The sequence below is a fragment of the Musca autumnalis genome, unplaced genomic scaffold, assembly GCF_047663935.1.
Source record: "Musca autumnalis isolate F117 unplaced genomic scaffold, ASM4766393v1 scaffold_2, whole genome shotgun sequence".
Classification (NCBI taxonomy): Eukaryota; Metazoa; Arthropoda; class Insecta; order Diptera; family Muscidae; genus Musca; species Musca autumnalis.
This window is the reverse complement of record NW_027411755.1, coordinates 192,769,846-192,797,806: the sequence shown is the minus strand read 5'-3', so window position 1 is coordinate 192,797,806 and position 27,961 is coordinate 192,769,846. Positions and strand designations below refer to the sequence as shown.

At 34.7% G+C, this 27,961-nt stretch overlaps 2 protein-coding genes across 2 annotated transcripts in view; both read left to right on the top strand.

Moving 5' to 3' along the window:
* Positions 1 to 15,195: 15,195 nt before the first annotated feature.
* LOC141393259 (uncharacterized) lies at positions 15,196 to 16,965 on the top strand. Its single transcript, XM_073966242.1, has 2 exons — positions 15,196 to 16,538; positions 16,571 to 16,965. Exons 1-2 carry the CDS (start codon positions 15,455 to 15,457, stop codon positions 16,675 to 16,677), a joined length of 1,191 nt encoding a protein of 396 aa, XP_073822343.1. The 5' UTR covers positions 15,196 to 15,454; the 3' UTR covers positions 16,678 to 16,965.
* LOC141392478 (uncharacterized) overlaps positions 16,855 to 27,961 on the top strand; it is a 42,697-nt gene continuing 31,590 nt past the window's right edge. Inside the window, exons 1-3 of the mRNA XM_073965416.1 lie at positions 16,855 to 16,947; positions 17,297 to 18,976; positions 19,094 to 19,332. Coding sequence (XP_073821517.1) covers positions 16,855 to 16,947; positions 17,297 to 18,976; positions 19,094 to 19,332 — 2,012 coding nt within the window. The remainder of the gene's footprint in view (positions 16,948 to 17,296; positions 18,977 to 19,093; positions 19,333 to 27,961) is intronic.

Sequence of the window (27,961 nt, the reverse complement as noted above, 5' to 3'; positions counted from 1 at the left end):
ACGAATTTCCAAAACTACCTCAATCTTACACCCCATACACCTTAATTATAAATTTCAGGATTCCAGCTCCATTCGTTCACCCAAATCCAAATTATAACAAATTTAGTACATTTAGTACTTTCCGTACCCATAAGTATGAATTTCCAAAACTACCTCAATCCTTCACTCCATCAGTAATCTTAATTCCAAATTTCAGGTTTCCAGGTCTATCCAAATCCAAATTTTACCAAATTTAGTACCATTGAGTACTTTCCGTACCCATAAGTACGAATTTCCAAAACTACACTCCAAAAGTAATCTTTATTCCAAATTTCAGCATTCCAGCTCTATCCGTTCACCTAAATCCAAATTGCACCAAATTTAGTACCGTATACAACTTTTCGTACACATAAGTACGAATTTCCAACACTACAACAATCCTACACTCCAAAAGTAAATAAATTCAAAATTTCCGTTCAACCAAATCCAATTTATACCAAATTTAGTACGGTTTAGTACTTTTCGTACCTATAAGTACGAATTTCCAAAACTAACTCAGTTCTTCACTCCATCAGTAATCTTAATTCCAAATTTCAGGTTTCCAGGTCAACCCAAATCCAAATTTTACCAAATTTAGTACCATTAAGTACTTTTCGTACACATAAGTATTATTTTCCAAAACTACCCACATATTTCACGACTGTAATCTTAATTCCAAATTTCAGGTTTTCAGCTCTATCCGTTCATCCAAATTCAAATTGTACCAAATTTAGTACCATTTATTACTTCTCGTACACATAAGTACGAACTTCCAAAATCATTTCCTTATATCAACACCACTTCCCAACCTTGATTCCCATACCAAATTTGAAGATTGTAGCGATATCCGCTCAAAATATACAATTGGTACCAAATTTAGTAACATTCAGTACTTTTCGCACAATTATAGGTGGAAATTCCAAAAACCATTCCAAAGTGTTCTCTCTATAATTCTCCATCAGTGACCCTGGTTCCAAATTTCAAATTCTAGCTCTTCCCGTTTGCCTAATACCATAGATACCATATTTAGTACGAAATTACCCAGCTCTACGAGGGCGAAAGAGAATATTTAGTTTTTCAAAAATATTTTTATTTTTCAATATAATCTCCTGAAACTTCAATACACTTAGTTCAACGCTTTTCTAGCAATTCTATCCCTTGATTAAAATAGTTTTCCTCAAGGTCTTCAAAATAGTGGTTTACAACTGTAATTGCATCTTCATTTGAGGTAAAACGCTTGCCAGCAACGATTTTTTTAGATTTGGGAACAATTAAAAGTCACTGGGAGCTAAATCAGGAGAATAAGGTGGGTGGTCAAGCAACTCGTACTTTAATTCGTTGATTTTAGCCATTGTTAAAACACTCTTGTGCGCTGGTGCGTTGTCTTGATGAAAAATTATTTTTTTGTGTTGTAAGCCAGGACGTTTTTCTCGAATTTGTACATTTAATTGATCCAAAAGGTTGCAATGGTACTCTGAATTTATTGTTTTACCCTTTTGCAGATAGTCAATCAATAAAATACCTTTGAAGTCCCAAAAACCGTTGCCATAACCTTACCAGCCGCTTGAATTGTTTTTGCCTTCTTTGGGGCACTTCCTCCAGCTTCAGCCCATTGTTTGGATTGTTCTTTTGTCTCTGGAGTATAGTGGTGGATCCATGTCTCATCAACAGTTATGAAACGACGCTTAAAATCCATTTTATTTCGCTTAAAACGATCCAAACAAGCTTGAGAAATGTTCATTCTTATGCGTTTTTGATCGACTGTTAACAAATGCGGCACCCATCTTGCAGAAAGCTTTTTCATCTGTAGTTCTTCATGCAAAATTAAATGGACTCGATCATTTGAGATGCCCATGATATTAGCAATTTCACGCACTTTTATTCGTCGATCATTTAATACCATATCATGCACTTTGACTACAATTTCTGTTGTTGTTGCTGTTTTTGGACGTCCACTACGTGGCTCATCTTCAATGCTTGTACGACCACGTTTAAATTCAGCTTCCCATTTTTTTACTGTTGCATATGAAGGATCACTTTCACCTGACACATTCACCATATCATTATGAATTTCTTGTCCCGATAAACCTTTTTTATGTAAATATTTAATGACAGCACGCATTTCTAATTTTTCCATTGTAAAAAAATTGCGGATGCGTCTTTTTTGAACACCTGTTTCTATATGAAGGAGTTGCCAGATCGAAAATTTAACATGTGTTCATAACAGAGATGGAAGTTTCCAAAACACTTAACTTTTTTCTGTTAATACCGCGCTTTTTGTGCTAGGCTAAGAAGTTTCCGAACTGCCCTTGTATTCATCCAACCAAATCCAAGTTGTACCAAATTTAGTACCATTTAGTACTTTTCGTAAACATAAGTACTAAAACTACCCCATATATCAATCGTACACGTCAACAGTTATTTTAATTCGAAATTTCAAGTTTCCAGCTCTATCCGTTCACCCAAATCCAAGTTGTACCATTTAGAACTTGTCGTACACATAAGTACAAATTTCGAAAACTACCCCCATATCGCAATCCTATACGCCGCCAGTAATCTTAATTCCAAATTTCAGGTTTCTAGCTCTATCCGTTCATCCAAATCCAAGTTGTACTAAATTTAGTACTTTTCGTACTCATTAGTACGAATTTCCGAAACTACTCCTATATCTCAATCCTATACTCCGTCAGTAATCTTAAATCCAAATTTCAGATTTCCAGCTCTATCCTTTCACCCAAATCCAAATTGTACTAAATTTAGTACCATTTAGTACTTTTCGTACACATGAGTACGAATTTCACAAACCATTTGCTTTTATAAACATCACTTCCCAACCTTCATTTTCATACCAAATTCCAAGTTTCTAGCTAAAACCGTTAAAAATGTACAATTGGTACTAAATTTAGTACTTTTCGTACACTTAGAGGTCGAATTTCCCAAAACCCTTTTGTACATCTTTCTAACTCTCCATCAGTTACCATCATTCCAAATTTCAGAATTCTAGCTCTTCCCGTTTGCCTAATACAAAGGGTACCATATTTAGTACCTTTTAGTACTTTTCGTACCCTTATAGGTCGAATTTCCAAAAACCCAGCCTTATCACCCCTACACACCGACAGCAAACCACAGTCAAAATTTCAGCTTTCTAGCTTCAGCGGTTTCGTCTGGGCGATGATATACATGTCATTCACTCACTCACTCACTTATCACTAAGCTCTTTTATATATATAGATGGGACAAACGTATGCCCCTGTACTTGAAGCACACAGTCGTATCTCATTTCTTGTGGGCGGGACACAGGATGCCCAGGTTCCAATCGCCAGGTACGCGCTCTTCCTGCCAGTGGGTGCTAACTGGCTGATGCATACAACTTATCAGCGTGTCGTCTTCGGTTTTGAACAGTGTCGCTAGTGGACCATCGGATTCCGCTGCCTTATTATTCTTCAGACGGTTTATTGCTATCTTTACCTCATCTTGGCCTGGTGGTATAAATTTAATACCATCTTCTGGGATTGGAACTGTGGTATCTTCGTTGTCTTCGTTAGAATTGGATACCAGCAGTTTGGAAAAATGTTCTTTCCATTTTCCGAGCTCACTATCTGTATCAGTTACCAAATTACCTTGCTGATCTCTACAGGGGGATGTGCCTGTGTCAAAGTCATCAGTTTGATGCTTCACTCTTTGGTAGAATTTTCGGACTTCATTCTGGCTCCTGTACATTTCGATTTCTTTCACTCTTCCGCTTTTCCACTTCTCCTTTTCTCCCGATATCTCTCTCGTGCGCTACCCGTTGCTACTGACTGTAGAGTAGCCCTATATGCCGGATTTTTCTCTTCGGTAGCAACACGACACTCCTGGTCATACCATGGTTTCCTTGGTGGAGGTCTCTGGTATCCAAGTATGGATTTTGCGGCTGTTTGCATGGAGTGGACAATATTTTGCCATTGTGGTGATATGTTATCGGGACGAGTAATGATTTCATTAAGCAATTGGGCCAGTTAAGTGTTGTGTTTGCAGCTTACCGATGTCCAGCTTTCGTGTTGTGTATGTTCATACTTTATTTGCTACTTTTAATCGGATACGTACCTTTGTTGCGACGAGGTGGTGATTCGAGTCTATGTTTGCTTCTTGGAACGAACGTACATCCAACACGCTCGATGAATATCTTCCATCTATAACAACGTGATCAATTTGATTTCTTGTTTTCTGGTCTGGAGACAGCCAGGTGCCAGTGTGAATGTCGGGATGCTTAAATCTGGTACTGCCAACCACCATGTTTGTTTTGTTGCGAAGTCTGTCGGCCTCAATCCATTGTCAGATATTTCACTATGGAGACTGAATTTTCCAACTATTGGGCCGAAGACATTCTCCTCCCCTATTTTGACATTAAAATCGCCTAGAATAATTTTAATGTCATGGGCAGGACAACAGTCATATGTTTCTTCTAGGCGCTCGTAGAATATCTTTGGTCTATTCGTCCTTGTCTTCAGTGGGAGCATGAGCGCAGATAAGGCTAATGTTGATGAATTTTGCTTTTAACCATATTGTAGCAAGTCTTTCATTCGCTGGGGTGAAGCTGGAGAACAAATCCGCAACTAAACTCATGCTTTATGTCATGGCGTCACCTTTAGGTATTGTTGTGACGTCTTTCCCAATCCATCGCATTGCCTGTATGGCAATTTGAGTTGTCCCAAAGGAACTATATGAAACTATACTATTCGCAGTTCCAATGGCGCACATTTTGTCTATGAACAAACAACGTATACTTAATATCACACGTTACATTTTATGATGTTACTCATAAGTTTTGGAACTAGTACAAGGAACTAGGAACTAGATTACCCGACTCTAATGGCAATCGGCCTTGTACTTTTCACGTACATCTGCCAGCGCGTTAACTGCACCTTCTCTATAAAGAGTGCGAATATTCCAGGTGCAGATTCGCAGATAATGGTCCTTAAAACGTTTGCTGGGGTCGTCAACTTTAAAGGCGTTTGTTTTTCTTTCTTTTCGCTTCTTCATAGTAGGCTGCTTTTTCTAGGGGGTATAGTTACTAACCCGACTCCCAAACCCAAGTTTTAACGTTTTTATGGGTGAACACGCGGCACATGTTAGTTCCCTACCTTTAACGGGTGTTAAAGGCAGCTGCTCAGGTGACACCACGGGGAGGTCAGTGTCCACTTGAGATGAAAGAGGGACCAAGATACATCCTGGACTTTGCCGTATTAAAGCCGGTCAGGACTGTTTCTTGGTATCTTTCATCCCCTATGTCACCCGTTGTCATGATATTCCGTCTATAAATGTTAATGATCATTTATTACCACCATAATAAGGAGGGTATAATTAAATTTGTCATTCCGTTTGTAAGACACGAAATATTCATCGTAGACCCTATAAAGTATTTATATTTCTGATCAGCGTAAAATTCTAAGTCGATATAACCATGTCCGTCTGTCCATCCGTCCGTCTGTTGAAATCAAGATACAGCTCTCAATTTTTAAGATAGAACTTTGTAATTTGGTATAGAATTTTCTATTACCCCTACGATGTTTGGTATTGCAAATGGGCTATATCGGTCCACGTTTTGATATAGCCCCCATTTAATGGTACTACCCGATTTTCGGTATTTTTAAGGTTTTAGCTTCATTATCACACCGATATGACTGAAATTTGGTATTTAGTCTTCGTTGGGGTATACAACTTACCCCCAGAATTTTTTTCGGTATAGGTCCACGCCTTCATATAGCCCCCATAGAACGGTACCTCCCGATTTTTGGTATTTTGAAGGTTGTGGCCTCAATATTCCTCCAAAATGGCTAAAATTTGGTATTTAGTCTTCGTTGGGAGTAAAGAACTTTCCCCCAGAATTTTGTTGGTATAGGTTCACGCCTTCATATAGCCCCCATAGAATGGTACCTCCCGATTTTCGGTATTTTGTAGGTTGTGGTCTCAATTTTCCTCTGAAATGGCTGAAATTTGGTATTTAGTCTTCGCTGGGGGTATAAAACCTTCACCCAAAATTTTGTTGGTATAGATCCACGCCTTCATTTAGCCCCCATAGAACGGTACCTCCCGTCCGTCCGTCTGTCTGTTGAAAACGAGATACAGCTCGCAATTTTTAAGATAGAGCTTTGTAATTTGGTATAGAAGTTTCTATTACCCCTACGATGTTTGGTATTGCAAATGGGCTATATCGGTCCACGTTTTGATATAGCCCCCATACCCGATTTTCGGTATTTTTGAGCTTTTAGCTTCATTATAACACCGAAATGACTGAAATTTGGTACTTAGTCTTCGATGGGGGTATACAATTTCCCCCCATAGTTTTGTCGGTATAGGTTAGCGCCTTCATATAGCCCCCATAGAACGGTACCTCCCGATTTTCGGTATTTTGAAGGTTGTGGCCTCAATTATTATTAATAATTAATTATTATTAGTCTTCATTTGAGGTACAAAACTTTCCATATGAAATTTGTCGGTATAGATCGACGTTTTTATAGCCCCCATAGAACGGTTCCTCCCGAATTTCGGTATTTTAAAGGTTAGCCACATTGTTGTACCGAAATTGCTGAAAATTTGTATTTAGTCTTCTTCATAAACAAAAGGAGACTAATTTTTCCATTTTACTTCATTACATGGTGGAGGGTATAACAAGTTCGGCCCGGCCGAACTTAACGCCGTTCTAACTTGTTTGCTGATTATTTCTGTTGTAGGGGTTCAGGTCCTACTAACATCAATGGCCAATTTCATTATGGTGAGGTTGATGAAGAGAATGATTGACATTATTACATAATGAATAAAGTCCAAAACATCTCCAGAAAAAATTGTCGCCATAGATCCAACTTTTGGTACATTCCCCATATAACGGTGCCTCCGGGTTTTCAGAATTATGACGATTTTAGTTACGTTTGTTGACTGAACCACCCGTAGTTTGACAATTGAGTTTTCCTGCAGTCACGAACCTTCTTCACCTAAAACAGCCAACGTATGTCCATGTTTTGTCATAGCGCCCTTATAACGGCACCTCCCGGTTTTAGGTGTTTTGAAGAATTTAGCAACATTTGTCGACAAAACTACCTTTAATTTGACATTTAAGGTTCCCAGTGGTCACAAAACTTCTCCACCAAAATTGTCATCATACGTCAATTTTGTGATGCGGATGTCTCCCTATTTTATGGGTTGTGAGAATGTTAATTGGGTGCCACCGTGGTGCTCTGGTATGCACGCAGAAGGTCGTGGTTTCGATTCCCCGGCCAGGCAACATCAAACATTTTCAACGGTAGCAAAATACCCCTCAGTAATGTTGGCGACATTTCCTAAGTATTTCAGCCTTGAAAAACTTCTCCACAAGTGGAGTTTTAAAACACGCCATTCGCACTCGGCGATAAACAGTAGGACCCATATCATTGAACTAAATATGAATCGGGGTGCACTCATTGATATGAGAGAAGTTTCCCTTGTCCCGTATGGGATGTTGTGGAACAATGTTTGTTGTTTTTGAGAATATTAGTTATATTTTTGACCGAACTACCTGTTATTTCACATTTGAAGTTCCCTGTCCCTTCTCTCTGCTTGTGTAGGGTACATACACAACTTAACACTTAATATCAACGGATATACCGTTGTATATATAAATGGACTCTATATAAACATGTGACGTTCTGCAATATACCAAAAGCACATGTGACCTTTTCACACTTTGTCTGCGAGAGTAAAAAAAGAAACTTTAAACGCATCATCAAAAACAAGTACTGGTAGGTTGGTCGGCCGTCAACTCACTTACACACACATTCTCATAAACATTTACACATTTTTTGGCTCAAGAGACTTAATGAAAATATGTGTGCCAGAGTGTATGTAAATTTGAACACAAGGTTTACACAGCGTGTAACCAAAGTACTTTCAACCGGGTGTGTGAGTGTGTGCATATGCATGTGTACGACTTGACATTAAAAATATTTATACAAACACAAGCAACACGACAAGTAAACATGTCGTCTGTTGAAAACATATCAACTTATACTTAATGCTACTTTCCTTTTGTTTTCGTCTACATGGTTGTAAGACAGTATGGGTGTGTAAGTAGATCACTTTGTTTTGGTTCTTTGTGTACGTATGTACGTACGACTTACATGTGTAATGTACCAATGTCAAGAAATAACAGCAAACGAAGAAAAAATAAAGAACATTTGTAAAGAAGTTTAACTTTGTGTGCTTGTGTTTTCCACGGAGCGTGTGTGTATGTATGTTTGTTTGTAAGTGATTGTGTGTGAATTTATAAACTTACAAACGAAAATATGAAAATCCTGCCAAGGCATATGTTTCAATGTAAGTTTGTTTCTAGCTGTTGCTTGCGTTCTTGCAACTGCTTTGCGTTGCTAAAACAATACATTAAAGACCCACATACAAACAAACACACACACATAAATAGCCAAACTAACAAAAGGACTTTAACCAAAAAGAAATTATAGGCAAAGATGAAAGTATAATTGTACACACACACATTCACTGAGGAAATAATATGCTCAGCTCAGATGACGAAGGAAAACATTTATTTCTTCACTTCATAACTTATTTTTAAGCCTATAATGACAGTTATGTTTATGAAATAACAAACATAAGGTAGCGGTTAACAAGAAAATAAACTAGTCAGGTGTTAAGTCGCTTCTCACATGTTGAGCATAGGAATCATATTTATTTTAAATTGTTGCTTCTGAATTTTAGAGAAAACAAGTTAAACAACTTAAGCTGGAAACACATCCAATGTTTGAGTAAAGTTTTGTGTTGGGCGTTGAGAAAAAAAAACAACAACAACAGGGCGACGCCGACACCAAAGTCCAGATAGGGCTTATATTCGAACTGAAATTAAGTTTGAACAAATTTTGTTCAACAAAATATTACCAGGGTAAAATTTTGGACTGAATCGGCAGATCCGTTCGATAGTTATCTTGCGCTCCAACCACTACGTACGGTGTCATAGGGTTTTTTGCACATGTCGGGATACTTTCTCAGGAATTTTGGTATTTGCTCCTGATAAAACTTGGCCCGTCGTATTGGGGCGGTGAATACAAGTTGTTACAACAAAAATGAGAGCAATTAGAGAGCAAAATATAATAATAGATTGTTAGACACATAAATAGAAAGCTAAAGCAGATTAAATATTTTCTATAAAAAACTTTCTCAGGAAACTGAGAAGATTTTTCTATACAGAAAACCCTCCTCACCCTCTTCTATACGAAAAACCTCCTCAGAAACCTGAGGAATTTTTTCTATACGAAAAACCTCCTCAGAAACCTGAGGAATTTTTTCTATACGAAAAACCTCCTCAGAAACCTGAGGAATTTTTTCTATACGAAAAACCTCCTCAAAAAACCTGAGGAATTTTTTCTATACGAAAAACCTCCTCAGAAACCTGAGGAAGTTTTTCTATACGAAAAAACCACCTCAGGGACCTGAGGAAATTTTTTCTATACGAAAAAACCACCTCAGGGACCTGAGGAAATTTTTTCTATACGAAAAAACCACCTCAGGGACCTGAGGAAATTTTTTCTATACGAAAAAACCACCTCAGGGACCTGAGGAAATTTTTTCTATACGAAAAAACCACCTCAGGGACCTGAGGAAATTTTTTCTATACGAAAAAACCACCTCAGGGACCTGAGGAAATTTTTTCTATACGAAAAAACCACCTCAGGGACCTGAGGAAATTTTTTCTATACGAAAAAACCACCTCAGGGACCTGAGGAAATTTTTTCTATACGAAAAAACCACCTCAGGGACCTGAGGAAATTTTTTCTATACGAAAAAACCACCTCAGGGACCTGAGGAAATTTTTTCTATACGAAAAAACCACCTCAGGGACCTGAGGAAATTTTTTCTATACGAAAAAACCACCTCAGGGACCTGAGGAAATTTTTTCTGTACGAAAAAACCACCTCAGGGACCTGAGGAAATTTTTTCTATACGAAAAACCTCCTCAAAAAACCTGAGGAATTTTTTCTATACGAAAAACCTCCTCAAAAAACCTGAAGAATTTTTTCTGATTTTTTTCTATACGAAAAACCTCCTCAGAAACCTGAGGAAGTTTTTCTATACGAAAAACCTCCTCAGAAACCTGAGGAAGTTTTTCTATACGAAAAACCTCCTCAGAAACCTGAGGAAGTTTTTCTATACGAAAAACCTCCTCAGAAACCTGAGGAAGTTTTTCTATACGAAAAACCTCCTCAGAAACCTGAGGAAGTTTTTCTATACGAAAAACCTCCTCAGAAACCTGAGGAAGTTTTTCTATACGAAAAACCTCCTCAGAAACCTGAGGAAGTTTTTCTATACGAAAAACCTCCTCAGAAACCTGAGGAAGTTTTTCTATACGAAAAACCTCCTCAGAAACCTGAGGAAGTTTTTCTATACGAAAAACCTCCTCAGAAACCTGAGGAAGTTTTTCTATACGAAAAACCTCCTCAGAAACCTGAGGAAGTTTTTCTATACGAAAAACCTCCTCAGAAACCTGAGGAAGTTTTTCTATACGAAAAACATCCTCAGAAACCAGAGGAAGTTTTTCTATACGAAAAACATCCTCAGAAACCAGAGGAAGTTTTTCTATACGAAAAACCACCTCAGAAACCTGAGGAAGTTTTTCTATACGAAAAACCTCCTCAGAAACCTGAGGAAGTTTTTCTATACGAAAAACCTCCTCAGAAACCTGAGGAAGTTTTTCTATACGAAAAACCTCCTCAGAAACCTGAGGAAGTTTTTCTATACGAAAAACCTCCTCAGAAACCTGAGGAAGTTTTTCTATACGAAAAACCTCCTCAGAAACCTGAGGAAGTTTTTCTATACGAAAAACCTCCTCAGAAACCTGAGGAAGTTTTTCTATACGAAAAACCTCCTCAGAAACCTGAGGAAGTTTTTCTATACGAAAAACCTCCTCAGAAACCTGAGGAAGTTTTTCTATACGAAAAACCTCCTCAGAAACCTGAGGAAGTTTTTCTATACGAAAAACCTCCTCAGAAACCTGAGGAAGTTTTTCTATACGAAAAACCTCCTCAGAAACCTGAGGAAGTTTTTCTATACGAAAAACCTCCTCAGAAACCTGAGGAAGTTTTTCTATACGAAAAACCTCCTCAGAAACCTGAGGAAGTTTTTCTATACGAAAAACCTCCTCAGAAACCTGAGGAAGTTTTTCTATACGAAAAACCTCCTCAGAAACCTGAGGAAGTTTTTCTATACGAAAAACCTCCTCAGAAACCTGAGGAAGTTTTTCTATACGAAAAACCTCCTCAGAAATCTGAGGAAGTTTTTCTATACGAAAAACCTCCTCAGAAACCTGAGGAAGTTTTTCTATACGAAAAACCTCCTCAGAAACCTGAGGAAGTTTTTCTATACGAAAAACCTCCTCAGAAACCTGAGGAAGTTTTTCTATACGAAAAACCTCCTCAGAAACCTGAGGAAGTTTTTCTATACGAAAAACCTCCTCAGAAACCTGAGGAAGTTTTTCTATACGAAAAACCTCCTCAGGAAGTTTTTCTATACGAAAAACCTCCTCAGAAACCTGAGGAAGTTTTTCTATACGAAAAACCTCCTCAGAAACCTGAGGAAGTTTTTCTATACGAAAAACCTCCTCAGAAACCTGAGGAAGTTTTTCTATACGAAAAACCTCCTCAGAAACCTGAGGAAGTTTTTCTATACGAAAAACCTCCTCAGAAACCTGAGGAAGTTTTTCTATACGAAAAACCTCCTCAGAAACCTGAGGAAGTTTTTCTATACGAAAAACCTCCTCAGAAACCTGAGGAAGTTTTTCTATACGAAAAACCTCCTCAGAAACCTGAGGAAGTTTTTCTATACGAAAAACCTCCTCAGAAACCTAAGGAAGTTTTTCTATACGAAAAACCTCCTCAGAAACCTAAGGAAGTTTTTCTATACGAAAAACCTCCTCAGAAACCTGAGGATTTTTTTCTATACGAAAAACCTCCTCAGAAACCTGAGGATTTTTTTCTATACGAAAAACCTCCTCAGAAACCTGAGGATTTTTTCTATACGAAAAACCTCCTCAGAAACCTGAGGATTTTTTTCTATACGAAAAACCTCCTCAGAAACCTGAGGATTTTTTTCTATACGAAAAACCTCCTCAGAAACCTGAGGATTTTTTTCTATACGAAAAACCTCCTCAGAAACCTGAGGATTTTTTTCTATACGAAAAACCTCCTCAGAAACCTGAGGAAGTTTTTCTATACGAAAAACCTCCTCAGAAACCTGAGGAAGTTTTTCTATACGAAACCTGAGGAAGTTTTTCTATACGAAAAACCTCCTCAGAAACCTGAGGAAGTTTTTCTATACGAAAAACCTCCTCAGAAACCTGAGGAAGTTTTTCTATACGAAAAACCTCCTCAGAAACCTGAGGAAGTTTTTCTATACGAAAAACCTCCTCAGAAACCTCAGGGACCTGAGGAAATTTTTTCTATACGAAAAAACCACCTCAGGGACCTGAGGAAATTTTTTCTATACGAAAAAACCACCTCAGGGACCTGAGGAAATTTTTTCTATACGAAAAAACCACCTCAGGGACCTGAGGAAATTTTTTCTATACGAAAAAACCACCTCAGGGACCTGAGGAAATTTTTTCTATACGAAAAAACCACCTCAGGGACCTGAGGAAATTTTTTCTATACGAAAAAACCACCTCAGGGACCTGAGGAAATTTTTTCTATACGAAAAAACCACCTCAGGGACCTGAGGAAATTTTTTCTATACGAAAAAACCACCTCAGGGACCTGAGGAAATTTTTTCTATACGAAAAAACCACCTCAGGGACCTGAGGAAATTTTTTCTATACGAAAAAACCACCTCAGGGACCTGAGGAAATTTTTTCTATACGAAAAAACCACCTCAGGGACCTGAGGAAATTTTTTCTATACGAAAAAACCACCTCAGGGACCTGAGGAAATTTTTTCTATACGAAAAAACCACCTCAGGGACCTGAGGAAATTTTTTCTATACGAAAAAACCACCTCAGGGACCTGAGGAAATTTTTTCTATTTTTTCTATACGAAAAACTTCCTCAGCAAACTGAGGAATTTTTTGTATACGAAAAACGTCCTCAGCGACCTGAGGAATTTTTTCTATACGAAAAACGTCCTCAGCAGCCTGAGGAATTTTTTTCTGTACGAGAAAACTTCTCAGAAACCAGAGTAATTTTTTTCTATACAAGCAAACCTTCTAGGAATCTGAGGATTTTTTTCTATACGAGAACCTGACAAAAATTTTTCTAGACGAAAAAAATTTATTTCTATACGAAAAAACCTCCTCAGGAATCGAAAACACCTATAGTGATTGAGAGTATCAAAGGCTTGTGATAAGTCGAGCACAAGCAACACCGTTTATCGCACTGCTTGTTCTAGTTTAGTCGTCAAGCAATGTGTATGGAGATGGTGTTGATGTTGGGCTCTGCAGCATACACAACCTATGCTGATGATCTGCAACTGGATAGCTATTCCTGATGCTGGGGAGGAGTAAGCCTCAAGATTTTTTGCTACGAAATCGGTCTGTAGGATTTATCTTTGATGTCATCAGCTTGGCTTTAGTAGCCCATTTTCCAGACCTCGGGCTCGCGGATAATAATTGTAGTTAAAATTCTCAAAATACCCAAAGTCCGGAGGTACAGTTATATGGGGCTATGTTGACACATTTTGTGGCAAAGTTTCGTGACTGCAGTGAGCCTCAAATATCAAGTTACAGGTAGTTCAGACAAAAAAGTGGCAAAATCTCGAAAATCGGGAGATGCTGAAAGGTTTTGCTGAGTAGCGTCAACGCAGCAAAAAAAAAAAGGTAATTAAAAACAAGTAAGAAAAGTCTATAGTCGGACGGAGCCGACCATGGGATACCCTATACCACTATCCCTGGACAATCGCTCTCCACGGAACTTCTTTTCAATGATTGTGAAAATTTAATTTTCAAATATCAGAGAAGTAATGTAAAATACTTATGACCAAAACCAAAAAGTTATCTAGCATGACAAAGACATTTTTGTAGCAGGAAACCCACTTATGTAGTACTACTTCTTCCGTTGTTTAACCGCTACGTTATTGAAATTTTTACCAATTTCACACAAAAGTTTCAGTCCATTTAACCCGCTAAGTATTATCTTATCTTCACGTTGGTTTGTACACTTCTTCTTCATCATAAACTAAAACTTTGTTTAAAATTTTGCGGGTTATTATTTTGACCTACAGAGCCGCTACAAAATTGGTTAAAATTTTATGTTTGTTACATTTCATCCCCTGAACATTTCACGATCATCACCAAACACTAATCATTTCTATTCAGGCCCGAACCCAACCTCCTTAAAAAATTCGTTACAATCGGTCCATAATTGCGACCTTAAGCGTGTTTACAATTTTTAATGGACGGACACACATCGCTAAATCGCTTTATCTCGTCGAGATATGAATTTTGGCATACCAAATAAGGGGTCTAGGACGAATATTTCGTGGTGTTTCATAAACTTTTGGAGAGACAATACGTAGCATGGTATAAAAATGTGGTTCTCTACACATAACCCAGTATATATTAGGCAGTAGGTCCGTTATCTAGCAAACACTTTATTGCAATTTACATCCGAGGAAAGGTCAGTAGTTTTTTTTCCATATGTAAGCTACTTTGCAAAAAATATATTTCCTCATTGAATTTAAATATCGACCAAAAATAAATTTTTTTATGTTTTTCATACAAAAGTAATGGTCCATTTCACCCGCAAAAAAATATCAGATCATCATCCAAAATTGTAGGCATATTTTTTGACCTATACTCTTACCCGGTGCAAAATTCCGTGACTATTGATGTATAATTGCGACTTCTAGCGAGTTTATTATTACACTACAAACAAATAACTGAATATATAAGACTGTAACTCTGTTATCTGATCACGTACATCAACGTAATTGGCATCTATTGAAAGGTCAAGCGTTCCACTTTCAAGTATATCTCACTTGTCCGGAATGTCATTTCCAGGAATTAAGATATAAGCTGTATATTAAAAAATTTCACAATTTTCACACAAAAGTTTTGGTCCATTTAACCCTCTAAATATTATCCGATCGACATCTCAAATTGCAAGCTTCTCCTTTGTGATATACTCTTACCTTATTTAAAATTACGCGTTGATCGGACTTTTTTTCTTTTTTTGATCTTGTGATCCCTACATGACAAGTCTATAAATTTTTTGGCTCTGTCAAGTAAATAATTAAAAGTTGAAATTTGAAGTTTATCCAGTAGTACCTGGCTGCATATATGCTTTTTGCTGTTTTTGGGGTTGCCTGGAAGTGATCTTTGTTGGAGTTCTTGTTTTTTTTTCTGTGCTGCATCGATTTATTTTGCCTGCTGTTTTTTGCCGGTTGTTTTGGTTTGCATAACCTCACATACATACATACGCACATTTGTAAACATGCCATCGCAATGTATCTGCAATGTTTGTAATGAACATATTGCTAAAACTAAATATAAAATTGGATGCACTGGCTGTCCACATTATTTTCACTTGGACTGTGTGGGTATAACCGAAGCTGAGGCCAGAAGTAATAAAGACCTTAGATATACTTGTGTTGCCTGTGTTCGGGCTCGTGGTGGTGATGATGTTGTTGGTGTTGTTGATCATGGTGCTGATGTTGGGTTGGTTGGTGGTGATGGTTCCCTTCCTCGTTGTGCCTCTGTTGCTCAGAGTCTTGTTGTTGACAATTCTGATGCTCTGCGCCGTTTGAAAGATGACTTATTATTGTCCATGAAGCGGCAGTTGGATATCAACATGGCACAATTTATGCAGGAGTTTGAAGCCAAAACGGATGTGTTTTTTGAATCCCTTAATACCCAATTTGCTGAGTTGAAGAGCAGCTTTGCTGAGGTTAATAAGTCGGTCAGTGAGTTGAAGTTGTCTGTTTATGAGGTGCGCAAAACTGCTACTGATATGGAGAGGAGATTGTCGGATAGAATATGTGAACTAGAGAAGTTTAATTCCGTCCTTCAGCGCAGATTAAATCGGGCGAATGTTGTTATTAGAGGCCTGCCAGATAATATTAGAGACCTAAGGGCGCAGATAATTAATATTGCAAAGGTTTGTGGAATACAACTGGATCGTAGAGACTTGATGCAGTGTTGCTATATCTCTGACCGTAGAGCTGTGCTTGTGAAGTTTAATTCTGTCCAGGATAGAGATGCACTGATGCGCAATTTTGCTAAAAAGGGGCGTATCCTTCTGAAGGAAGTTATGGAGAATTGCCTTGTTGAATCGCGTATTTACATAAATGATCACTTAATCAAGTCAACGTCGAAGTTAATCTATGCCTGCAGAGGTTTGCTCAGAAGGAAGCAAATTAAGAAATTTAGACTGATTAATGGTGATGTGCCTTTGGTAGAAGTAATTCTTCCTGATGATGTGAAAACGCGATTTGAGGAGAGGGAGCTGCTTGCATTAGCTAATCGTGGCGGAGGTAATGGTGTGCAGTCGTGTGATGCTCCTAATTTGTTGGAATCTGGTGGCTGTGTTGTGCAACCTTCTGTTGTGTAGTTGTGTATGGTATGCAATATATTATTATTATATTATTGATCTCATTTTTCAATTTTTCTTTATTTTACTTGAGGCTAGTTATTGGAAATGCGTTTTTGCGATTTTGAATTTGCTCGCTTAAATAAATATATCTTCTGTTTTTATTCTTATAAGTTTTCTATGCTTTGTCAAACTTTTATGTATGTGCTCCCCAGTCTCTTCATTAATTTTGATGTCTCTTAGTGAGAATCTTGGACCTGTGATTAGTGACGCCCAGTTTTTTAAGCAAAACTTCTCTGGACGTGATGGTAAATTTACGTATGGTCATCTTAATTGCCAAAGCTTGCGCCCTTCCAGGTACAATAACAAAATTGATGAGATTAAGTGTATACTTGTCGGTAGTGGTATTGACGTTTTTGCCGTTACTGAATCTTGGCTCAACTCTTCCGTCTCATCGAGGCCATTGAGTATTCCAGGGTATAAGGTTCTGCGTGATCGGTTTGGTCGTATTGGCGGGGTGTAGCATTGTATGTGTGCGATAAATTTTCCTATAAGGTAGTTTTTCGGTCGGTGAATTATGGTGTATGTGAGTCTTTGTGCGTTGAACTGCGTTTGGGTGGCGCCATTATGCTTTTTACTGTTGTGTATTTGCCCCGTGGCAATATTGAGTGCTTTCGTAGAGTTCATGAGAATATTTTTGATTCGTATTCGAATGTTATTGTTTGTGGTGACTTCAATTATAATTAGTTTAAGGTATCGAATGCAGCGTCGTTGCGTAACTTTTGTCGATCTCTGGGATTGTCTATTGTCCACAATTGCAAGCCAACGCACTTTGATCTTGCTCATGGTTCCTCCTCGTTGATCGATTTTTGCCTCGTCAGTAATGCCTTAAGTGTAGGGTTTTCCTCTCAGGGGCAGTGTCCTGGAGTTTCTCATCATGCTTTAATCTTTGGTACGATTGAAATTCCAGTTGTTGTTGAAGAGAAGGTAATTGAGTTCCTGGATTTTAATAGAGCTGATTGGCTGGGAATTGGAAACTTGTTGTGTAATTTCGATTTTAGCCCTCTGTATAACACAAGTGATGTTGATCATCAGCTTGCTCTTATTGATCTGTTGTTCCAAAATTTGTTCTCTTTTGTGCCTGTTGTGTCTCGTCGAGTTAATCCCAAAAATGATGCATGGTTGGATTTGGATGTGGTGAAGTCGTCTCGTTCTATGAGAGACTTAGCTTATTTTGAATGGCGCAGACGACCTACTGATGGTAATAGGCGAATCTATTGTATGTATCGTAATCGATGCAAAGCTGTAATGCGTAATGAGAGGAGAAAATTTTATGAAACAATGTTTGGTCGTATGAATGATTCTCAATTGTGGAAATCGCTTAAATCCTTTGGTTGTCTAGATGATGGTGATGAGGTTCCTTTTATTGATGTTAATGCGGTTAATGATTATTTCTGTGGTGTGAGCAACTCGAGTTTAATGGTTAATAGGAGAGTTGATGAGACCAATGTTGAGGATTCCTTTAGGTTTTACTGTGTGTATATTGAAGATGTTGTGAGTGCTTTGCGTAAGGTTAAGTCTGGAGCTGTTGGTGTTGATGGGTTGCCTATTAAGTTTTTTAGGTGTGTCTTTCCTTATATATGTGGTCACTTTTTGCATTTTATTAACACTATTTTTATGACGTCGACGTTTCCGCAAGCCTGGAAGGTAGCTCGTGTTGTGCCTGTGCCAAAGAAAGGGGGTTCGTATAATCACACGAATCTTCGCCCAATAAGCATATTGCCGTCGATGTCGAAGATTGTTGAACACATTGTTAAGAATGCTATTGTAGAGTTTATTGATGACCGTAAGTGTTTGAGTAGTTCCCAGTATGGGTTTCGACATGGCCATAGTAGTACTTTGCATTTGTTATGCCTCACTGATCTTATTCGCGATGTTTTCAATGGTTCTGATGTTGGTTTACTTGTTGGTCTTGATTTGTCCAAGGCCTTTGATTCCGTTGATCATGGCCTACTGCTCCACAAGTTGAGGCATAAGTTTGGTTTTTCTCTTTCTACGTGTATGTTGATTTCTTCATATCTAGTGGGTAGGTCCCAGTTTGTGGAGCATAGGGGTGTTCGGTCTGATGTTAGTGATGTTCGGCGTGGTGTCCCGCAGGGTTCGGTGCTTGGGCCCCTTTTGTTTATAATGTTTATCGATGACATTGTGGATTCAATTGCAGGTTCTGGCTGTAGTATTTTTATGTATGCGGATGACATCCATGTTTTCTTCAGGAGTGTAAATCTCTTGAATCTGGAGAATTTAGCAAATTCTGTGCTACAATCGCTATCACTTTGGATCTCCTCTAATGGTTTGGCTATCAACTGGGATAAAACTGAAGCTGTTGTTTTTAATACGCCTGTTAATTCTGTAATTCCTAATATCTGTGTGAGTTCTTCTGTTGTTAATGTTGTTGGTCAGATTCGGTGCTTGGGTGTAGTCATCGATTCTAAGCTTAGTTTTGTAACGCATATTGATGTTCTGTTGTCTCGTGTTCGCTTTCAGCTTAGGAGGCTTTATAGTCTCCAAGTATATTTACCCCTTAATGTTAGGCGGAAAGTTGCTATGTCGTTGTTGATGTCTCATGTAAACTACTGTTTGGAGGTTGTTTCTGGAGCTAGTTCTTCTCAAATGCTGCGTGTTCATAAGATTTTTAATTCTATTGTGCGATATGTGTTTGGTTTGCGACGTGGCGACCATGTTTCGCAATTTGTTGTTAAATTCCTGGGCTTGTCCTTTGACAAGTATGTTGAATATCGCCTTTTTTTATGCCACTATAGGATAATGAAGGACGTCAACTCTCCCCTCTTTAATAAGTTTGTGTTTAATCGATACTTTAGGAATCCTCAATTGTCATTTCCTATATTTTCGTCGTGGATAGGAGAGCATTCTTTTGTTGTTAGGGTTGCAAGATTTTGGAATCGGTTACCTCTTGACCTACGTAATTTTGCTTTCTCCACCTTTGTTTTTAAGAGAAGGTGTTTTGAGCATCTCTCTAACAGATTAATGTAGATTAATGTTTGTTTACTAGTCACTAGTTACAGGGTATACATATATACTTGTGATTTTTGTGGCTGGGGAGCCATATTTATATTGTTTGTTTTTTTTTTGAACTTTTTTATGGATTTGGTTCCTGTAGACCTTCTATGTTCACTCTAGTGATTGAGTGAAACATAGCATTTATTGTGTAGGGACGTCCCTTGCTCATCTCCCCTCCACTTTTCTTAACATTTGTTAAGTGAAGTGCAGTGGTTAGTGGCTATGAATAGGGAGTCTATTTATATTTGTATTTCAATGAATTCCTTTGATAGTCATTAATCATAGTATGCATAGTATTTATGTATATATTTTATTTATGTATTTACATATATATTTAATTTTAATTATTTACTTCTAAGTTCTTGGTGTTTGGATATTGTAGTAAGATAATATAAGTTATTGGCCATGTTGGCTTTTTTATATTACAATTGATGAATAAATGAATGAATGAATGAATGAATGAACTCTATTATTGAGACCTACAGAGCCGCTAGAAAATTGGATAAATATTATGTTTTTGGTCCATTTCACCCGCTAAATATTTCAGGATCATCACCAATAAGAATAGGGATATATTCTGATCTAAACCCGACCTCCATACAAAATTTCGTGACGATCGGTCCATAATTGCGGCCTGGAGCGTGTTTACAATTTATAATGGACAGACGGACGGACGGACGGACACACATCTCAAAATCGCTTTATCTCGTCGAGATATGAAGATTGGTATACCACATTGGGGGTCTCGGACGAATATTTCGCGGTGTTACATGACTTTTTACCAAAACAAACTTATAATACCCTTTTCCACATTGTGGTATAGGGTATAAACAGTTTTTGCAAAAGTGTTTGATTTCACTCAGAAATTCCATTATTCATGCGTTACAAACGAAAAACAAATTTATTATACCCTTCATGCTAAGGTGGAGGGTATAAAAATCTCTTCCATTCCTTATAAGTGTATGTGGTAAAGGTGTATTATTGCGAATACATTATATTTGCAAATGAGAATATCCTATCAAATGTTCACCATACGTATCAGAGCACCACTTTGCCCTGATCTACACTACACTGTTGCCATAAATGTTAATTTCAAAGCATAATAACATTTTTAACTAATTATGTATGTTATTTAACTTTAAATTGGCAACAATTAATTATTTATTTGATTTGATACAACAATTCTCCGAATTAAACGTAACCACATTTTTTACCAAATCCAATTAGTTAGAAGAAGTTTTTTCTGGCAAATTATTTGTAGAAAAATGAAAAAAACCCAAAATAAAAAAAAACATAAACTAAATATAATTTCCTTTGTGTTAGTATTTCGTTTTAATATTTTGTGGTTCGTTTGCTTCGTTAATTTGGTAAGAGTAATCGTAATCCAGCTCTCCTAACTCTGGTCAAAGTTCAAATTTATTGACTTTACTAATGCAATTGTTTATTGTAAAATACAATGTAGCGTCGTAGTAACCCAATCAGGCGGTTAGTTGAAAGCCAGCAACCTTTAGCCAAAGAAAAGTAAAGTTTAAGATATGAAATTACGTTTTCTTTGTGTTTTCTTTTTTCGTGGTAAATTAAATTATTTGTGTTTCTTTTTCTCTGTTCTGTTTTTCTCCCTGGCATTTTGCTTTGACTTTGTTTCCAATATTTTGTGGTAAAGCTATTTTTGGATTTTTTCGTTAAGGTTCAAAACGTTACAAACTGTACATTGTTTTGAAATGATTATTGATGTCAGTTTGGTAATGTTTTAAAGTTTTGTTTTGTTGTTATGTACAATTTTAATGAAATTTATTAATTTATATTTTAATAAAAAAGTTTAGTTAGAAAATAAAGTCCGAGGGTTTTAAAGGCCTCCTATATCACATTAATTTTGAAAAAATTCTAAAAAACCTTTAGACTTAAATTAAACAGCATACAAGCTATATGATTCCTTGGCTCGATCATATCATGACAATTAACAATGATATCGCCTTTAAATATGCTCTGCCCAGTGGCGGAAAACTCAAATTCTTCAACCAAAGCGTAATTTTAAAACTACTCCGGTTGCAACATAAAATAAATCTTCATTTCTTTCTCGTCCATCCCTAGAGCCTTTCTTAATATTGCCTCTTCTTGTTTTCTTTGAAATTTCCAAAAGTCAAATATTAAAGCTGCACGAATGAAAATTTATTAAGAAACTTGTTAAATATTGTAAGTGATGGATGCAAGAATGTTTGTATGTTTTTGCAGTTACATATTTTCGATACTTCTGAGCCACTCAGTAGCGACAACAAAGGTATTATCCTGTTCAGATATAAGAAGGACATTTCAAAGTATTGACATTGGATGACACAGCCTACAAACGTATGTATGTACACACACGTGCGTACATTTCACAAGAAACAACAACCACAATAAAACTTTCATGTACAAACGAGAACAACAATGCATGCCCTGTGAATATATGTGTGTGTGCTTTTTGAAGTGTAAAATTACTTTCATGGATGCACAAATTCACATCCATATGTATGTATGTTTGTATGTGTAAGTTCAGTTTGATATACAATACCAAAACTCGAGCACACACATACATTTACATATTTTTATACCCTACACCACTATGTGGTAAGGGGTATTATGTGTTAGTGCATTTGTATGTAACATACAAAAGGAAGCGAGATAGACACATAGTTCCTTCTAGGGATATACATAGAATCACTTTCTGAGTCGATTTATGCTTGTCCGTCCGTCCGTCCGTCCGTTCGCAACATACAGGTCGCATTTGTTGACCGATTTCGCTGAAAATTGGGGAATACCATTTTTTTAGCCGTCGGAAGATCAAGTTCGAAGATGGGATATATCGGTCCACGTTTTGGTATAGCCCCCATATAACGGTACCCCCCGATTTACGGTATTTTGACGTTTTCAGCTACATTTTCAGACCGATTTGGCTATAATTTGACATTTAGGGTTCTTAAGTGTCAATAAATATATATAACAAAACTTGTGGACATAGGTCCACGTTTTGGTATAGCCCCCATATAACGGTACCCCCGATTTGCGGTATTTTGACGTTTTTAGCTACATTTTCAGGCCGATTTAGCTATAACTTGACATTTAGGGTTCTTAAGTGTCAGTAAACTTATATAACAAAAGTTGTGGACATAGGTCCCCGTTTTGGTATAGCCCCCATATAACGGTGCCCCCCGATTTACGGTGTTTTGATGTTTTTAGCTACATTTTCAGACCGATATAGCTATAATTTGACATTTAGGGTTCTTAAGTGTCAATAAACTTATATAACAAAAGTTGTGGACATAGGTTCACGTTTTGGTATAGCCCCCATATAACGGTACCCTCCGATTTGCGGTATTTTGACGTTTTTAGCTACATTTTCAAACCGATGTAGGTATAATTTAACATTTAGGGTTCTTAAGTGTCAATAAACTTATATAACAAAAGCTGTGGACATAGGTCCCCGTTTTGGTATAGCCCCCATATAACGGTACCCTCCGATTTGCGGTATTTTGACGTTTTTAGCTACATTTTCAGACCGATGTAGCTATAATTTAACATTTAGGGTTCTTAAGTGTCAATAAACTTATATAACAAAAGTTGTGGACATAGGTCCCCGTTTTGGTATAGCCCCCATATAACGGTACCCCCGATTTACGGTATTTTGACAGTTTTAGCTACATTTTCAGACCGATTTAGCTATATTTTGACACTTAGGGTTCTTAAGTGTCAATAAACTTATATGACAAAACTTGTGGACATAGGTCCACGTTTTGGTATAGCCCCCATATAACGGTTCATTTAAGTTCATATTTTCGTATAGCCCAGATACCTCCGAACTAGCTGTTAATGACATTTGAAGTTCCCACGTTATGTACCGATTTTCGATATTTTGAAGATTCTAGCTAAATTTTTTAACCAAATTAGGAGTTATTTGACATTAAAGGCTCCCATCAAAAACTGTCAACATGGCCCATGTTTTATTATAACCCCTATATAACAGTACCTCCCAATTTCTAGCCCACCAAAAATTGTCAACATACATAGTTAGATATAGGCACCATAAAAAAGGCCTCCCGAATGAAGCATAAATGTACATAAACATTATCTGACATTTTAACGTACCCACTTAAAGTTGGAGACAGTAATGAAAAGTAATTATTCCATTTTAGTTCAGAATATTTTATGGTGGAGGGTATGAAAAGTTCGGCCCGGCCGAACTTAATGCTTTTTTACTTGTTAAAGTATGTATATGAAACATCATACTTCTACACTCACACACAGAGATATTGACACTGCTGTCATAGGATCGCTAGGACATTGCCGAGAGTCCTGTCGAAAATGTCATTTTGTCAAAAGGAGATGATACGTTAGAGTCACTTCGACTGCTACAGGCTGCTGGCCATTCGGTGTAAATATACAAACTGAATGAAGTGCTAGATCGGAATGCACAGTAGTTCTTTAAACAATTTTCCTTAATAGTTGTGAATTTAAAAAATATTTTTTTAATTATCGTGGATTTTTAAAAAAATATTTTTTCAATTTTTTCTATAATTTTTTTAATATTCTTTCAATAATCATAGATTTTTTTTTTAAATTTCAATTATCGCGGATTTTTTAAATAATCGTGCATTTAAAAAATCAATTTTTGTGGATTTTTACAGAAATCATAATCATCGATTTTATAAGAAATATTTTATTATAATCGTAGATTTAAAAAAAAAATTCCAATAATCATGAATTTTTTAAAAAATATTTTTTCAATAATCATGGATTTTTTAAAAAATATTTTTTCAATAATCGTGGATTTTTTAAAAAATATTTTTTCAATAATCGTGGATTTTTTAAAAAATATTTTTTCAATAATCGTGGATTTTTTAAAAAATATTTTTTCAATAATCGTGGATTTTTTAAAAAATATTTTTTCACAAATCGTGGATTTTTTAAAAAATATTTTTTCAATAATCGTGGATTTTTTAAAAAATATTTTTTCAATAATCATGGATTTTTTAAAAAATATTTTTTCAATAATCGTGGATTTTTTAAAAAATATTTTTCCAATAATTGTGGATTTTTTAAAAAAATATTTTTCCAATAATTGTGGATTTTTTAAAAAAATATTTTTCCAATAATTGTGGATTTTTTAAAAAAATATTTTTCCAATAATTGTGGATTTTTAAAAAAGAATTCCTGTTGGTCTTCTTTAGGTTTTCTATGAGATGGCACTATGGTTTTCTAAGAGATGACCTTCTGCTCTTCTACGAAAAACGCTTCTGCTCATTCGCACTACTGTGCCATAAAGTTCCCAAGTAGATGCTTGTATTGCTATTGTAGTTATGATATGTATGTAATTTTGTCTATGTTTGTGTATATTGATACTTGTTGTCCTGCATGTACAATACGTTCAAGTGTGTGGGTAAGTATCATTCACATCGTCGTCATCATCAATGCGAGTGTTAGCAGCAATGAGGCAAGCATGAAATCAGAGATGAGTCGATTTATTGGAAATTTGATCATTATTGGACAACATAGTGTTCAAGTATTGACGTACAGGAGAAATAACAAAAACAACTTCAATAGCAGTAGCTGTAGCATGCAGCAAACAAAAAATTTAAAATCAACCCTAACGTATTGTGACCACTGCCAATAATTAACAAAGGAAGATTATCCTCCACTTGCATGGAAAAAAGAAAACCAGAAAGAGAAAAAACCAAAAATGCCTTAAGGTTGTTCGGCGGTAGTAGCTCTAGATGATTGGCAATTTGCTTGACTGGCTACGATGAAATATGACATCAATATAAAGCTACTTCTCAATCATAAGCTGGTCATATGAGCGTTTCATAATTGAGAATATGCATTGCATGGATTTCAGTCATGGAATTTGTTCTTTCTTTGTTGTCCACTTCTTTGCGATGGTCTCTGGATTCTGATGTTGTTATTGGTAGTGCTGACGGCATTCCATAAATGATGGAAATAATTGTCGGTTTGAAAGGAGTCTTTAGAAGTGCAGTAATTTAAAAATTATGAATTAAAATTTAAGTTGGTTTTCAGAGGAAAATGTTAAATATGTGCCAAGGAAAAAAGATTATCGAAAAAAAAAGTTTTCAAGAAAAAACCACGATATTGAAAAATTATATATAAAAAAGCAAAGATTATTGAAAAATATTATTAAAAAAATCACGATTATTGTAAAATAATATTTTCAGAAATCCACGATTATTAAAAAATTATAGTTTAAAAACTCAACGATTATTATAAAAAAAAATAAAAAAAATCCTCGATTATTATAAAAATATTTTTTAAAAAATCCTCGATTATTACAAAAATATTTCTTAAAAAATTCAGGTTTATTATAAAAATATTTTTTTAAAAAACCACGATTATTATTAAAATATTTTTTAAAAAATCCACGATTATTATAAAAATATTTTTTAAAAAATTCACGATTATTATAAAAATATTTTTTTAAAAAACCACGATTATTATAAAAATATTTTTTAAAAAATCCACGATTATTATAAAAAAATTTTTTAAAAAATCCACGATTATTATAAAAATATTTTTTAAAAAATCCACGATTATTATAAAAATATTTTTTAAAAAATCCACGATTATTATAAAAATATTTTTTAAAAAATCCACGATTATTATAAAAATATTTTTTAAAAAATCCACGATTATTATAAAAATATTTTTTAAAAAATCCACGATTATTATAAAAATATTTTTTAAAAAATCCACTATTATTATAAAAATAATGTTTAAAAAATCCACGATTATTATGAAAATAATTTTTAAAAAATCTAGGATTATTATAAAAATAATTTTTAAAAAATCCAGGATTATTATAAAAATAATTTTTAAAAATCCACGATTATAAAAATTATTTTTAAAAACTCCACGATTATTATAAAAATATTTTTTAAAAAATCCACGATTATTATAAAAATATTTTTATAAAAAATCCACGATTATTATAAAAATATTTTTTTAAAAATCCACGATTAATATAAAAATATTTTTTTAAAAATCCACGATTATTATAAAAATATTTTTTAAAAAATCCACGATTATTATAAAAATATTTTTTAAAAAATCCACGATTATTATAAAAATATTTTTTAAAAAATCCACGATTATTATAAAAATAGTTTTTAAAAAATCCACGATTATTATAAAAATATTTTTTAAAAAATCCACGATTATTATAAAAATATTTTTTAAAAAATCCACGATTATTATAAAAATATTTTTTAAAAAATCCACGATTATTATAAAAATATTTTTTAAAAAATCCACGATTATTATAAAAATATTTTTTAAAAAATCCACGATTATTATAAAAATATTTTTTAAAAAATCCACGATTATTATAAAAATATTTTTTAAAAAATCCACGATTATTATAAAAATATTTTTTAAAAAATCCACGATTATTATAAAAATATTTTTTAAAAAATCCACGATTATTATAAAAATATTTTTTAAAAAATCCACGATTATTATAAAAATATTTTTTAAAAAATCCACGATTATTATAAAAATATTTTTTTATAAAAAATCCACGATTATTATAAAAATATTTTTTTATAAAAAATCCACGATTATTATAAAAATATTTTTTAAAAAATCCACGATTATTATAAAAATATTTTTTAAAAAATCCACGATTATTATAAAAATAATTTTTAAAAAATCCACGATTATTATAAAAATAATTTTTAAAAAATCCACGATTATTATAAAAATAATTTTTAAAAAATCCACGATTATTATAAAAATAATTTTTAAAAAATCCACGATTATTATAAAAATAATTTTTAAAAAATCCACGATTATTATAAAAATAATTTTTAAAAAATCCACGATTATTATAAAAATAATTTTTAAAAAATCCACGATTATTATAAAAATAATTTTTAAAAAATCCACGATTATTATAAAAATAATTTTTAAAAAATCCACGATTATTATAAAAATAATTTTTAAAAAATCCACGATTATTATAAAAATAATTTTTAAAAAATCCACGATTATTATAAAAATAATTTTTAAAAAATCCACGATTATTATAAAAATATTTTTTAAAAAATCCACGATTATTATAAAAATAATTTTTAAAAAATCCGCGATTATTATAAAAATAATTTTTAAAAAATCCGCGATTATTATAAAAATAATTTTTAAAAAATCCGCGATTATATAAAAATAATTTTTAAAAAATCCACGACTATTATAAAAATATTTTTTAAAAAATCCAGGACTATTATAAAAATATTTTTTAAAAAATCCACGATTATTATAAAAATAATTTTTAAAAAATCCACGATTATTATA